Raw genomic sequence first — 15039 nt, 5'->3', positions numbered from 1 at the left:
ATTCCTGGTCATTGATCCATCTTTTCCTAAATTCCGTATGCTCTCGGGATCCAAAATCCTGTATCCCCGTCAGTGAGCCCGTCAATTTTAGTTGCAGCACCTAGTCGGACCGGGCGGAGGAGATCGGCCATGAGCCATTTCTCCTCACTGAACTTATCTCATCTTCCAGCTGGTCCCTGGAGGCGGAGCCTGAAGGCACTGAAGGCAGCTGAGCAAGTAGCCTGGATAGCTTCGTCGTTCCATGGCCAGTCGTTCACCCAGGCTGGCAGCCAGTTCCCGCTCCTCGTCCGTCATGTTGACTCGCCTCCACTCCTCACATCGCTTTTCCAATTCCTCAGCAGCTCTATGGTTGAGGGGAATCCAAATCGTCACACAGACACCATGTAGCTTAGATCCATCTCCTGACGTCATTGCGAACCCATGCCAGGTCGAGCGGGGTCTCTGGTCAGAGGACACGATATTGATATCATTCGGGAAAGCAAACATTGGAACGTAGTCAGGGAAGGTGCCTCTCTGTTTGGTCTCGTCTGGGACTCCTTTCGGCGGGTATCTGTCGAGAAGGACAGGTTCGAATTTACGCTTCAGTGGGTGCATATTAGGAGATACATCAAGCGGTTGAGGTACTGGGATTACCGAGTTGTAGTTACTTAGTCGTCTGGAAGTGCGAACAGAAGCTGTAGTAATTAGTATTAGTTAGCAGAATCCAACTGAAGATATAAAGATAGGGAAGGTTCAGAACGGGTAACAATATGCCACTACTCACACTGACGTGCAAGAGATGGTTGTCTCTTCATGCTGCTCATGTCCCTAAAAGACATATGTCTGCGAACGCTACCAATGCTCGACTTCAGCGGGTTGACCTCCTCTGCCACAATCTTCTGTGTCCTAGGTCGTGGTTTGGGCCGATTATTGGCGACTACAGCACCTGCACTGAGCGAGAGATCGGACAAAAATGAGTCCCTCTCAGCAGCAAATTTTAACAATGCTTTGTCAAAGTCGCCGTCACTGAGTAAAGAGAGTCCATTTGGAGATTGGGAGCCTTTGATGGTCATGCTGCTCCGGTTACTTGGTGTTTCAGATGCCATGGATCGATAGGATAACCTCGCCTCGTCGGATGGTTTTGGTAGCCATTGGGACGAATTCCGCTTGGAGGACGGCTGGGGTGATCCTGAACGAGAGTGGATTGCCTCTTCTGCATCTGCATCTTCTTGAATTGTATCCGTTACCGGCAGCGATTGGGAATGGTTGGCTTTGTACTCCTCCCCAAGCTTCGAGAATATATCCAGGATCTCCGGCCCATCGACACCAGCAATCCAAAAAAAGTCTGCGAGGGGACCCGGGAGCGATTCAGCAGAAGGTGATGGAGCCATGATGTCCTGTGATTACAAGTCGTTTTGGGATAGCCCTCCTCTCTTGTTATCGTTGGTATGACTTTTCTGGACGGAGAGAGACAGCGTTGTTAGAGCACCGCTAAACAATAGATCGACCCCCCGCACCTCGATATCATAGCCTTTCGCAATGTTCGAACGGATCTCGGGTTATCCGATGGCTGGTGGCAGAGATGCAAAACAATGGAATCCCAGGCAAGACAAACAGATAAAGAGGAGGAGTTCGGGAGGATGAGCGATCTCGTTGGGCTCTCCTTGGTGCTTAGGGCGAGGGAGGTGTCGTTGCGTTTGGTTTTCTGCCGGCAACTTGGATCAGCCACCATTTAAAGACAACACCCACCAACGGTTGGAGGAAACTGGGTGTCCCGCTAACTAATCCCTGCGCCAGACGCCACTAGCAGGTCTCTTGGCGGCTGGGGTTATGATTCAAACCAGGTAGTTATGGTTTATATATCGTTCGTCTCTCGTCTCTCGTCTCTCGTTGTGGAAAAAGAAAGGAAAGCTTTGTAGGTGGGGAAGCAAAACCCCGTCCGTTTGCTTCCTTTTGCTTCCTTTTTTGTCTTGGTTGGGTTCCTTTCCCTCCTTTGGCTACAGAGTAACTCCGTACAGTGTAGTGTACTGGAGATAAATTTCTTAGTTTGTGCTTACAGTCCCTGTACATGTATTATATTGCAGTGCAGGTCTTACGAATTTCTAGCTGGTAGAAAAAAAAAAAAAAAAAAAAAAAAAAAAAAAGACATCGTGGCTGCTTCTGGAAGGTCGAGCTAATGGGGGAGTCTGCCATTCATTCCAAGTCACTCCAAGGACCTGTCCTGCCCTACCCCGCCCGCGACTGACAGCTAACAGGCTCGATAACTAATAATAATTGCTATAAAATGAAAAGCCAAGTATCAATTGTTTGGACAGCCCCTAGGGAGTCCCACGGCTTGCATTTCTCCTTGCCTGGCTCAGCTGGGTCCTAATCACCCGCTACGTGATTATATTTTAATTTGCCTGGTGGTCGTCGAAAAAGTGGCAGATAGTTAGAAGAAAGTGAAGGGGAAAAGGTTATCATCAGCCGTTGGGCTCCAGAATCCCGCGAGGCCACCAATAATTGAGACAGTTGCTTGTTGCCAGTTGTTGGTCCAGGGCGAAAGCTTCCAACCAGTCTCCGCGAAAGTTAGGTTTGACTTGTTCAGGAACCAAAAATAGTTGAACCATATTATATTCCACCGAGTTTCAGGTCGTTTTGCAGAAGGCGACCTGGACAGGAAAACCAATCATTAGTGGGGAATAGTTACTTCAGCCAGATACAAACTCGTCTAACTTTTGCTGTCGACCTGCAGGCAGGTGAAACAACTCTGGGTCACTGTGAACTAGCGCTTAACTTATTAGGTTCTACCAAGGGACGGTCGTATTCGATGCTGCCAATTTATGGTCACCACCCTGGCCTGGTTGATGAAGCAGCGCAAAGGCGAGCGGTAAATGCGGACTGCTTGGTCTCAAGGTCGCCTCACCGCGAGCTGCAGCGTGGAAGAATACAGAAATAGATACACAGATATATATATATCCTACAGGAGGGTATTATTCGCTATGAACGTTTTGATATGTGGTTGAACACAGAAAGAACTATTTCACATGCGACAGCCGACCTGTGGAGACAAACCGCTGCTGCTTGGCTCTGCCCGCCCCCAAACACGGGTGCTATGGGCGGAGTCGAGGTTCCCAAATATTAATAGGCCTCTGGATGGATGTCATGCATATGGGCCAAGCGCATCAGAACGAATTTTTTTCGGCTCCACTGTCTTGTCCTCAAGGGCGCTGCCAATCCACAAGGACAATGAAGCAGAAAAATCTTACACGTGGCAAGATGGCATTTCTTCTCTACATCTTGTATTTACTTTTTCGCTGTGCCGAAAAGATCAGGAAATACAAACTCAAGCTTGTGGGAGTTGTATTTAAACGAACAGATTTAAAACGAACAGAACAGCGAACACTAAAATATTCAGGGGTAACTTAACGTAATCGGAGATGATCCCTTGCGCTAAAATCTTGGCCGTGGCACCCATCCACGCATAAACAGGGTTCAATTATTACCAGGGATATCTCGTATATGCTATGCTGGAGATGTTTCTCACCATTCATATCCTCACGACAATTATTTCTCAACAGCTCAGGATGCTCATGGCTATTATCATGATTAGACAGCAACTCGCAAAGTAGTATTTATTAGTTATATTTTGAGGGCCGGCGCATCAACGATAACAGATAAATTATTCGACAGGGCCACAATCCTCCGCAGTCAGTTGCTATGGATGATTCGGCTAACATGTCAGTGCAGACTCTGCAGAGGCCTTGAGAAACCGGGGAAGGATCCGCCCGCAACTGCCCGCCACATGTTGATAGCAATCATTCCCAGAGATCGCCCTGCGGGCCCCTTGCTTGCATTCAATTCAGCCTTCGGTTCGTTTCTCAACCCCCAACTAACCGCTGAACGAGACCTGGACAACCTGCTGATCAAATGTCCGCATGAGGATGAAAGCTCCGGCTCGCTCCAGACCCCCCCCCCCCACAGAAGAATTTCCATGCGTGGCGCACCCACCAGAGGGGCCTGAGGATTACCCCAGCACCAGGGAGTCAGTCGATGTTAGAAAACAACGACAAATGTAACGTCTTCTATCAGGACAGCATGCAGGTTTCGTGTCAACTCGCTCCCGTGGGTGGGCGTGAACTGGTCAATTGAACCAAATACAGTAACACCAAGATTAATTCTCACGCTTGATTTCCGAAGTTCATCATGTAGGTTAATTATTTACTCCATGCATGGCTCTCGGGGCTTACCGTGGCAAATAAGAAAAGGAGTTTTGAAAACGAACCTCCCGCCATACTATTATTACTCTTCAGCCGCCACAGATGCTCCATTCAGAATTGCATCACAACGTTGACTTAGACACAATAAGCCCTGACATCCGGCGAACCAGTGAGTGGGAATATAAACCCCAACATGTTCTGTGCAACTCAAGATCGTAGATGAACATGATACCGAAGTCATGCATGCGCCTCGCCGGTAGCTCTTCTTGGTTCCTATTTTATTTTAGTTCTTTTTTTTGCTCTTGTCAGATTTTGAAGCTCTCGTTCTCAGGCTAGTTACTGATCTGACTTCTACCCCCTTTTTTGTTCTAGCCAGTTCCGCAGACTAGACTACTTCCACGCTGCTATATATAGATCTCGGGTTTCGGCTCTAAATAATTTGGAAACCGAAACCCAAAAAAAAAAAAAAAAAAAAAAAAAAAAAAAAAAAAAAAAAAAAAAAAAATCGTAAGACATGGCGTTTAAGGTGGGGTGTGTACCTGCATCGCTCGGTGCAATCGTTTATCCAGAGTCTCCAGTTATGTACATTCATGTACTGTACATGTACATGTACGTCAGATGGGAGGACTACAGTCCTATTTTCTTACTCAGACGCCCTATAGGGACAAGGAAGGGTAATTGTTGTTAGTTGGTGGAGCCGGCCAGTGCCTTCTTCCCTGAGCATGTTGCGAAGCCTTCCTTATGTTTATTCATCATAAGTTGCCGTTCTCTTCCTTATCTGCGATGGACGAAGAAAGGACGATTCTTGCGGGTATGACCATCATTCTTGGATATCTACAGTGTAGAAATAATATCCAATATCCATCTCCTTATTTACCCTTATAATCCCTTCTCACCAAGCTATTTGTCAGAAACATATGTTGAGACCCCGACAATAGAGATAATTTGCTTGGGCCGCTCTGGAAGCTCTCCCCATTGATATTCCCTTCCTGGTCCCCCCCCCCCCCCCCCAATATCCCTGCTCCCCAATATCATCGACTATCCTACTTCCACCAACCTTATTCCTAACTTCTATGTCAGGTACCAGAGTGAGAAAGTGCTATATCCGGCTCCATTAGCTGCTCTCTTGGACACCACAGCCATTTTGACAAGTGGATTTGTCACCCGAATATACTCTGTATACATTTCCCACAACCCTGGGGAGAAAGAAGCCCATCACAGCCTCTTAACGCGAACCACAAGAACTATCAAGAAGGCAAGCAATCCCAAGAGAAAACAAATACAAAATGGAATTTTTCACCAACGTGCTTCAAAAGGGGTGATAGTAAGCCGGCTGTTCTATAGGGCAAGGATTTCGGAAATTTCGAACATATCAAGGAGACCCCTGGGCATCATGGGGTACTTTGGAGCACGAAGAAATGATTCCTACCACTATCCTACGTAGGAATCCCGGTAGCCGCACGCTGCACTTTGGATTTTGCTTCATCCAAATTGGCTGCTGGGTTAAAAATTATCAACATTTCTTTTGCGACTATGATAGGTTGTCGGTTGTCTGAGCGTGAAAATACGGAGAAGGGGGGGGTTAAATGAATACTTGATTCGGTTCCACAGGGCAATCAATGTATTGTACATGTACCATGGAGGGCTCGGGCAGCTGCCAGTTCCCAACACCATGCATGATTCCGTGCCTTCTAGCTCTAGCGTGAGACTGATGAGATTTTTTGAATGGCTGAATGGCTGAATGGCTGACTTGAACAAAGCTGAGAGATCGAGGAAAGAGGCATTTTAGTTGAGTGCCTCTACCAACTGTCACAGTGGCAGGGGGATATTGTTAGTAATTATAGCAGTGGGTTTCGTGATGTTGGGTGACTTGGGTATACGTTAAGAAAACCTCCTGAATCAGCTTTGAGATTATAGATATCTACTAGAATGGCGTGAGGTGCAGTTGCCAGCTGGAAATCGACAAATGAATATGCAGAGGCTAACAGGTATTTCCCATACAAGAGTCATGTTGTTACAGGATGGCGCAGGTCTAGCGGGGACGATAGATTGTGAGTTTTGTCTAGCTCATCCGACACGATGGCCAGTCCTTCGGTACACCGAAGTCAGGATGTTCGCGTATATACTGCACATATCTCTACTCTGTCTTGTACTGTCCAACGCACTTAATTTACTTGAAACCTAAGTAGCTAATAGATCAACAAATCTTCCAAAGCAATTGAATTCATATTCCTAGAGTTTGCTACATGATATCACCGTCTCTTTGTCATAAGATTCCCCGTGGTTAAAAAGCCTCTATCTCCCATGCTGCCTCGCCATTCAATAGACAACTGCCCAAGGATAGTCCGGCCATCTCGACTTATATCCTTCTGCAGGTCTTCGAGGCCCTCCTGCTGTCCATGCTCTTGTTCCACCAAGAATGCAACTTGAAGAACATCACGAGGGTTTAGCGTGGGCGGTCCCACACTCGGTGAATCGGATCGTTCAAAGTCCCAGTTTAGCGACCTTGACTTGAAAGGTGGTTTTGGATTAAGAGTAGTCGACTGAAAACATACGAAGAATTAGCTGGGCTTTAAATGAGGTCTTGGTTGTAGGCAATGGAGAACGCTAGAAGAATCCAGCAAAAGAAGTGAACGTTTGAGAACATACTCCAAGAGATATCGCTCCATCGCCAACGTTCTCTAGTTGCGCTTCAAGTGCATATCTCAGTAATCGCGTCTTTCCATAGGGACCAAGCGCTCTATTGTCTACTTCGAGAGGTGATAGTTCTGTCGCCTTTGTTCGTACACTTAAACATGGCTGGGCAATGAACTGGTAGAGCTTCCGGAACGTGCGTACTCGTCCACTTGCCGCCTGAGTTGCGCCAGCGCCACCAATACCAGGAGCCATTTCTTGATCCCGTTGAGCCAAAGTTGTTTCTGTATAACTAACGCTAACAGCAAGGACATGATTTCCTTCTTCCTTTAAATCAAATCGAACTATCTTTTGCAAAGATTGAGCTATTGCCAATCCACTAGACTGAGAATCTTCCCCTGTCGGGGACAGTTCCAAGGAAACGACTTGAGATGGTGTCTGCATTTCTGCTATTATCCGAACGGAGCTCACAACCCGGTTTTCGGTATAGAGAGGGAGTTCATTGTTTGCACATAGTGAGCAGGAAAATGTTTCGCCCACATACGCAGATCCAAATGCTGGGGGGAGGGTAACCTGCGAAACAAAATGTCAGGCACTGGATGTTGGAGCAGGCTGGAGCTAACATATTTACATTTGGACAGAGAACGAATTGACTGTCGGAGCTATCAGAAGGGTAGCTGAGTGACGCTTTAAGAGGGACCTTTTCGTTTTCACTCGGGAGCGGATATTGGTATGATAGAGAGGGTCGTGAGAGTCTGTGTCCGTTCGGACCACGAACGGCGAGAATAACGGTATAAGCACAAGAGGGAAAGAGAACTGGATTTGTTGTAAGAATGGAACCGGAAGAAAAGCTCACCGTAAGACTGGTTTTTATGATATCAGCCAGTAATTGCGCAAACTCGACAAGCATGTACCGCGACCAGTGTTCATACCTTTCAGTGAAACTGAATGGGGCTCCTTGGCCACTTCAGCCGCCCCAGAGAGAGCGCGAGGCCGAGCCATGCGGAGGATTTCATGCAATAGTCATAGGGGATTTGCTATGTAATTTTGAATGAAATTTTGTAACAATTTCACACAGATTAGTTTAGTAGTTATATGACTATAATAAATGACAAGTATTGCCACACAAACAGCATTACGTTGTCAGATAAACGCTGCGGCGCTTCCCATGAACCACAGGCGCCTGGAGGAAAAATAATGTTCCGCACCAGTTTAGTGTCTTGGCAATTTCGCCTTTGAAGCTTTTCTTAACCTCCAGATGTCAATGTGTCACGTGATAACTCTACTTGGAGGCGTTGTACAGCGTAACTATGCGTAGAAGGTCCATCCTCAGGGGCTTTTTGGGATAGCAATTTTGTGGGATGGCCTTCAATACTTTTCTTTTTTGCTAAACTTTGGCTTGAGCCACCGAGACCACGAACTATGGCGAGTGAGCAACGGAATCTACCTCTACCAAGTACGCCCCGCAGGTCTGGAAGAAAGCGTGCGTTTGAAGAGACCCAACGCAACAATCATGCTGTGACTACTACTACGCCCCGTTCAGCAAAACGGAAGCAAGTTCGACGAGAAATCGTAAGTGGCATTGCGCCTGTTATCGATTTAACGGGGCAAGTCAGCTCTCCTGAAATTCAAACTGCTCCGCGAAAGCGGAAGAAGAGAGCCGCGAATTCTCCGTTAGTTGAGAAGGAGGAACGCAGACGACGTATATTCCGGACGCATCCACCTCAGACCTACTTGCAGAAGCTAGAGAGAGCAAGGACGCAGAGGTACGGGCCTTCAGGATAATATTTCTAGAGATATATATCCAATGTTTAGCTGCTGCTAACGTGTTGTCTCTTCAAAGGCTTTTTGTCGTTGGTCGCAAGAGGGAAGGCACAGAAGAGGTGCCGACGGAGAGGGTGCAGATTGTGGGGACGACTGGGAATCTGTATGAAGTCGTGATCGGGCTTGAGCCTTGGTGTACCTGTCCTGATTCGCAGCAAGGAAATCAATGCAAGCATATCATTTATGTAAGGCCCAAGCCCGAAGTTCTTCCAAACTAGAAGCAAAAGCGTATCCTTAAACAACGTGACAGGTCCTACACAATGTGCTTAAGGTATCTGGACATCTCGAGTACCAGTTGGCATTCCTATCATCGGTAAGTACTTTTGTCATCATTCTGCTGCGAAGGGTCACGAGGAAATTATTGTGAGTATCTGAAGTACTAATAATGATAACCAGGAGCTTCGTGAGATTTTCGCGAAAGCTCCGATAAACCCTCAAGAAAATGCTTCAACGGAAAACGAGTCCGGGAAACGAAGAGCCGTCGAAGGTGACTGCCCAATTTGCTTTATGGAATTTGATCCCAAGTCACAGGAAATCGTCTGGTGTAAAGCAGCTTGCGGAAACAATATCCATAAAACCTGTTTCGGGCGGTGGGCGGCAACCCAGCAGAGCAACGGAGTCCGCTGCGTCATTTGGTAAGTCCTATTTCTCTAGTGAAGGCAATGTAGGTCGAAACGTCGGGGACTGACGCGATTCCTATTTACTCTGTAGTCGTTCCGCGTGGGAAGCCGATGTCGGGGCTCCCTTGCAAGGCCTTTTGGCCGAAGGTAGAGTCAACGACGAAGGATATATAAACCTTGCTGACCACTTTGGATTGTCGGGTGAACGAGGTATGGATTCTACCTTACTCTGCAATGTTATCAATTTTTCGCGCGCATTGCCCCGCATAAGGCTTGCTTCTCAAGTTAGTCTTCGGGCCTAGTAGTTCTAACCAGTTTATTTGCTCTGTTAGACTATTCAACATATCACCAGCCATGGTCGCGACGGTATTCTCGGTACTCCTATTATTACTAAAAGCGACAAAGCCCTACAGGATGGATATATTCTACTAAACACCTAGGGATTAAAACAATTCGCCCGTTGGTAAGAAATGCCGTCGAGCAAATACCGCAGATGCCTTGTCTCGGGTATATCTTTGAACTCTTTTCGATTTACTCTACCTTTGACTAGCGTTTACGCGCATCAACATTCAATGCCTGTGCCAAATAAGACATATGTCCGGCGATGTACAGGTACTATACATGATATTTCCTATTGTACAGGATATCTTACATCCCCCTTACATTGATGGCAGGCTTGGTTCAAAACGAAAGGATTTCTCGAGAACAGGGTAGAGGAATGAAAGTGTCAAGGGAGTCACCAACCAAAGCTCACCAGCAGACCCGGGAAGCGTTCCATGTCCATTTTCAGTTCAGATGGGAGCCGCGAGCGGTTGTTTCCAACCTTGAAAGTCCTCAATAATAACTTCTTTGGATTCTGCTAACCCATCGACCCATTGAACGATAATACCCTACGAATTAATTTTGCCCTAAATATTTGCCCCCTTTAGCATAAGGAAATGTAAGGTAGTGGGAACGCGAACTCCCCAGAGTGCGCAGGGGAATGCTCCGAAATATAACAGATATACGGGCAGCCAGACAGATGAACGCTCGCTGAGATATGTACTGTTCATTGAATGAAACCAGCATTTCAAATACGATCACGAGATTCCACAGGCCTCGCCTTGAAATTATCTACCATTTAGAAGTCCGTACCCATATACAGATACAGAGCTTGGAGTAAGGAGCAGAACACACTCAAATCCGAAAGTCAATCAGGGTGGGCGAACGAAAGGCATCGGTTTCAATCTCCCTGATGAATCCTTCCCACGTAGATTCTCGTCTCCAAGGGTCGACGATAAATATATAAACCAGCCCTCAAATCGCCAGAACACGAGAAACCCACCCCACACGCCCCAAACACCGAGAAACAAAACAGTAATGAGAACGAACAGAATACGAGAAGTAGTTCCCTCCCTTATCCTCGAAATAACCAGCCAGCCTCTTCAAACATAAAACAAACCTCCCTAACAAACTTAAAAACAATAGAAAAAGTTGAAACATAGAAAAGAAAAACAACGCCAGTTGTAATTACACAAGCATAACCACCACACAAACCCCCTTCCTTCTCCTCTCCAGGACTTCCTCGCCCTCTCACACCCCAAACCCTCTCCGCCGCCTCCCCCCTTTCACAATAGCCACACTCACCCCTTCCTCACCCGTCATCCAGCTCGGCATTCGCGCGGGATCAATCACGCCCAGCTCCGCCAACTCTCGGAGGCCCGCAATGACATTTGAGCCGGAGAAGGTTAGAGTGAGTGTTGATGGTCTGGTTTGGTAGTTATCATCTTCATTGTCAACGGCAACGTTATCGTCGTCGTCGTCGTTATCGCCGTGGTCATCCTCACCTCCGTCGCCCCTATGGCGAGGGATAGGAGGGTCTTGGAGATGGATTTCTAGGCGGTCGAGGGCGGGGACGGACTGATGATGTGGTGGTGGTGGTGGCGGCGCGTTATCATACTTTGGCTGTTTGGTGAATAAACTCGCGGAAGAGGTGGAGACTCCCGGGGGAATCCTTTGGCCACCAGCAGTTCCAAACCGAGAACCCACTGCCAATTTTCTTTTCTTGGCTAGCTGCAGGGTTTCCACGTTCGTTATTACTCCTCCTGATTGCTGGAATGGCATCTTTGTCTTTCCCATGGTAGTAGGAAGGGTGCTGGCAGCCGATTTGCCGTGCTGCTGTGGCAGTGGTTCATTCTCCTTCCCGCCTTCAGTGTATCCAAATTTATGTTCAGTATGAGTGTTGTAGTTTTCTGGCGCAACAGATTGCGGTAGGCGTGGATCAAGGGGACAGCCCTCAACCACCGCGTCGGCAAACACCGTGAATGCGCCATTGGCGGAATTTGTTCTGCCGGGTCCGCGCAAGGCAAGGAGAGTTTGGAGGCTCTTAGCGGTTAGGGAGGTGGGTTTTAGGGTATATCGTTCTTGGGGTCGGGAGAGTGCTTTTGGTATTGCATGGTTGACCAGTCTGCGCAAGGTACGCGCGTCTGTTGTAAGCGCATTGCTTGAAGCTGCAGCAGTGGCTTTTGCGCCTGAAGGTGATGGAGAAGAAAGCTGGGAGGAATATATATATGGAGTACTATCGGGGAAGGCAAGGTATATTATTCTCGATGAGTCGGTGAAGATGTATGGGGATTGCCGCGGCTGCTGGTATGGAGAGTCGACAACGAAAATGCGAACGAAGGTCAACGGAAGCGTTTTTGAGCGGTATGTATGGTAATGAGCCTTCACTAGCGCAGATATCTCGTGCTGTATGGATTGAAGGAAAGTTGAAGAGTGGAATCGGGGGAAGGTGGTGGAGATATCTCCTCCTGACTGGGGCTGGGCGGAATCAGCCTCTATGGGTACCAATTGCAGAGCCGTCCATCGTTGTCCGACTGGATGATCCTCGATATAACGCATGTCCACCATTGCAAGCTGGCGTAGCGATATCCCATGTCTCCAGTCTCCCTCGAGGATACGGTCAATCACCTCCCTCTTGCCGCCCTTTCGGTCCCGTAGTTCCTCATATATGGCCCTCAACTCCTCCACAGATGCGGCAGGTGGGTAGGCATTTAAACCCTCCTCATCCTCCTCTTCGAAATTGGCCACGCTACCGGGGCCAAGGTACGGCGGAAAGACCTTGACATGCTTGTCATCGAGCCATTGGAGTACCAGGTCAAGAAGGGAGGATCGGGATAGCTTTCCGAAGGCTTTTACGAGTGAAAAGGTTGTGGGGGGAATGCGGAGAGAGTCTGGGAGACTTGCAGCAGTTGGGGAGCGGACGGCTACGCGACGAGCCATTTGACGCAGCCCTTAGCTATATAGCCATTGGAACTCAAGAACTGGGTGTATTGAGAGGCCGATAGTCGTTCAGCGATGGTATGGGGTGGTTAACTATTTATCGCAATTACATCCAATATTTAAAATCCATCGCGCTTGCGGAAGGTTGGTTTGTTTTGTTTTCTGCCAAACAATCAGTCAGATAAGATCACGTGGTGATACCGTTCTTGTCCAGCCCAGCCTTCCCTTCCACTTCATAGGCATCCATTATTAATCCTGACCAGGAGCTCCGGGAGGGTTGTTTGCGGCCTCTCCCTATCTGTTTTTAATCTCAAAATGACATAGTAAGGACCGGAGGCCACTCAAGGATTGACAATCATGGCTCTAAAGATGTATGTACTCCGTACATGTACATGTAATCATCCTTCTTCCCTCATCCTTCTTCCAGAGAGTCTGCTCGCCTGGGCAACACGATTATTAATAATGCCTCCTCTCCTGGCAGTCGTCATGGCATTCTGTTGCCAACTCAATGTCACACCAGCTAAAGGTTCCCATCGCGATTAACGGCCCACTTCCCCTCAACGGATGAATAATGATGTACACGAGGTTGCTGCTATCCTTGAACGGAGGAACCTGACCAGCACACCGAGGAAAGCCTCGGCTGGACTAGACTTGGGTTGGCGAGGACTCCGTCAAGCTCACAGCAAGAATCGGCGGAGGGGACTGCGGGATGGCCCATGCCATGGCGCAAGGGTCACCTTCCCAGTCCTTATCAGTTACTAAAATGTAACAGCAACGATGCTTGCTGCTTCCTTGCTGCTTCTCCCCGCCTTGGCGCAACCAGTAGTCCCAGCAGCCTAGTCAATTTAACCTCATGAGCCAGAGTTATTATTAACTATTATTTTACATCGAAAGAAACTCTCATTCCCGATGTTGCCGCAGAAAATTTCATCAAACCCTTCGCATCCGGTAACAACCAGGAGTAGAAAATTTTTAGACTCCGATTTTTGCCGGCAAAGTTTTGCCAAGTGGCAAAACCTCCTAAATTTCAACTTGAATATTCAACTTGAATACCTAGCGATGAAGTAATTTTTTTGATGAAGCAGGAAAGCATTCATGGACAGCCAGGCATATGGCGTTTAAGCAATCTTTAAAATTTAATAATCAACAATAAAATCAATAAATGAACAGCCTGGTAACGTAATCAACCACCTAACGCTCGTTTCCACCTAACGCTCGCCTTTGTAAATCAATTACAATCAGCTTTAAATGTTAATATCTCAATAAATATTCATTATTTTAATTTTTTAATTTGTAATCTATAAATATCAAGACTTATAGTATAATATAATTCAAAATTATTATAATATAGTTAAAATTGATTAAAATATAGATTCAATTAGAAAATAAAATACAGTAAAATAAAATATATAATATTTTATTATAAATTAAGAAATATGTATTATATATTATTAAAAATAATAATTCTTATATAAATATATAATAATTTAATAAATGTTAAATTATTTTATATAAGAATTCTATATTTTAATTTTTAAGAATTTTTTTATTCTTTTATTATAATTTTTTTCATAAATTACAAGTAAAATATTGAAAATTCTTGAAATTTTAAATTTTGAAAAATAATTTATTAAATATAAATATATTTAAATGATTTAATATAATAATTTATTTAAATTACAATTTTAAAGTATAAATAATACACAGTTATTACACAAATAGTATTTTAAAATATAAAAATTTACATAAAAATTTAAATAAATCAATAATAAATAAGAATTTCAAGATAAAATTTTATATTTTATTAAAAATATATATAATCTCTAAGATATTTAATTTTTATATGAAAATAATTTATATTTATAAGTATATTTATAAATATAGACTGTGTATCTTATTTTAAAATAGTATTTTAAAAAGTTTAATAAATTAATAATTATATGTTATTTTCTCATTTAAATTTAATATAATATAATATATATCTACAAATTATTATTCTGTTTTTTAGAATAGCTTTAAATAAATATTCATTGAGATATAAATATTTGAAGTTGATTGTAATTGATTTACAAAGGCGAGTTTTAAATGGAAATAAGCATTAGATGATTGATTACATTAAACAAGAAATAGTCAGATTCTGTGACAATTTTTAATTATATTTTTTATGCCTGTAACTCTAACTCTCTGAGATATAAGTAAGTTACTTACTTTGTAACATGGTGAAACTGAAGCAGTAGCTAAACAGCAGTGTTATATGTAGTATCTAGTGAGAAGCTATATAAGTAGACTTGATTATTCTGCTTAAATAGCATGCTTATATATTACAGAGTTATTACAAGAATATCTATAATAGATTTACACTGAAAAGATCAGTATTAAATATACAACATATATAATAAAATAAAAAATATTAAAGAAGAAAGAGAAAAGGTAAAAGAATCTCAGTAAGAGTGAATATTTATACATATATAAGATGAAGTTCTGAGATGAAAGAATAAGAGCTCTGACAGAGGTTTTAAATA

General features: G+C 44.9%; 5 protein-coding genes across 5 annotated transcripts in view; 2 read left to right on the top strand and 3 right to left on the bottom strand.

The window, feature by feature from the left end:
* Positions 1-1370, bottom strand: part of BDCG_00388 (dDENN domain-containing protein) — a gene marked incomplete at both ends in the record, with an annotated part of 3831 nt that extends 2461 nt beyond the window's left edge. Inside the window, 2 exons of the mRNA XM_045415901.1 lie at positions 200-674; positions 764-1370. Coding sequence (XP_045271741.1) covers positions 200-674; positions 764-1370 — 1082 coding nt within the window. The remainder of the gene's footprint in view (positions 1-199; positions 675-763) is intronic.
* A 1519-nt stretch (positions 1371-2889) lies between these two features.
* On the top strand, positions 2890-3384 carry BDCG_16121 (uncharacterized protein). The gene has a single exon (XM_045425384.1). It carries the CDS (start codon positions 3006-3008, stop codon positions 3327-3329), a length of 324 nt encoding a protein of 107 aa, XP_045271740.1. The 5' UTR covers positions 2890-3005; the 3' UTR covers positions 3330-3384.
* Positions 3385-6069: 2685 nt separating this feature from the next.
* BDCG_00385 (uncharacterized protein) lies at positions 6070-7953 on the bottom strand. The gene is made up of 5 exons (XM_045415900.1): positions 7745-7953; positions 7669-7675; positions 7444-7567; positions 6828-7385; positions 6070-6721 (listed from the first exon to the last, which is right to left on the bottom strand). Exons 1-5 carry the CDS (start codon positions 7812-7814, stop codon positions 6431-6433), a joined length of 1050 nt encoding a protein of 349 aa, XP_045271739.1. The 5' UTR covers positions 7815-7953; the 3' UTR covers positions 6070-6430.
* Positions 7954-8086: 133 nt separating this feature from the next.
* On the top strand, positions 8087-13772 carry BDCG_00384 (RING finger domain-containing protein). Its single transcript, XM_045415899.1, has 7 exons — positions 8087-8578; positions 8656-8821; positions 8887-8949; positions 9033-9271; positions 9348-9466; positions 9589-10639; positions 10724-13772. The coding sequence occupies exons 1-6, from the start codon at positions 8235-8237 to the stop codon at positions 9648-9650; spliced, it is 993 nt and encodes a 330-aa protein (XP_045271738.1). The 5' UTR covers positions 8087-8234; the 3' UTR covers positions 9651-10639; positions 10724-13772.
* Positions 9762-13363, bottom strand: BDCG_00383 (CHL4 family chromosome segregation protein). The gene has a single exon (XM_045415898.1). It carries the CDS (start codon positions 12515-12517, stop codon positions 10829-10831), a length of 1689 nt encoding a protein of 562 aa, XP_045271737.1. The 5' UTR covers positions 12518-13363; the 3' UTR covers positions 9762-10828.
* Positions 13773-15039: the final 1267 nt, after the last annotated feature.

This window comes from Blastomyces dermatitidis (assembly GCF_000003525.1).
Source record: "Blastomyces dermatitidis ER-3 genomic scaffold supercont1.1, whole genome shotgun sequence".
NCBI classification, from domain to species: domain Eukaryota; kingdom Fungi; phylum Ascomycota; class Eurotiomycetes; order Onygenales; family Ajellomycetaceae; genus Blastomyces; species Blastomyces dermatitidis.
Note: the sequence above shows the minus strand (reverse complement) of the source record. Positions and strands in the feature narration are given on the sequence as shown.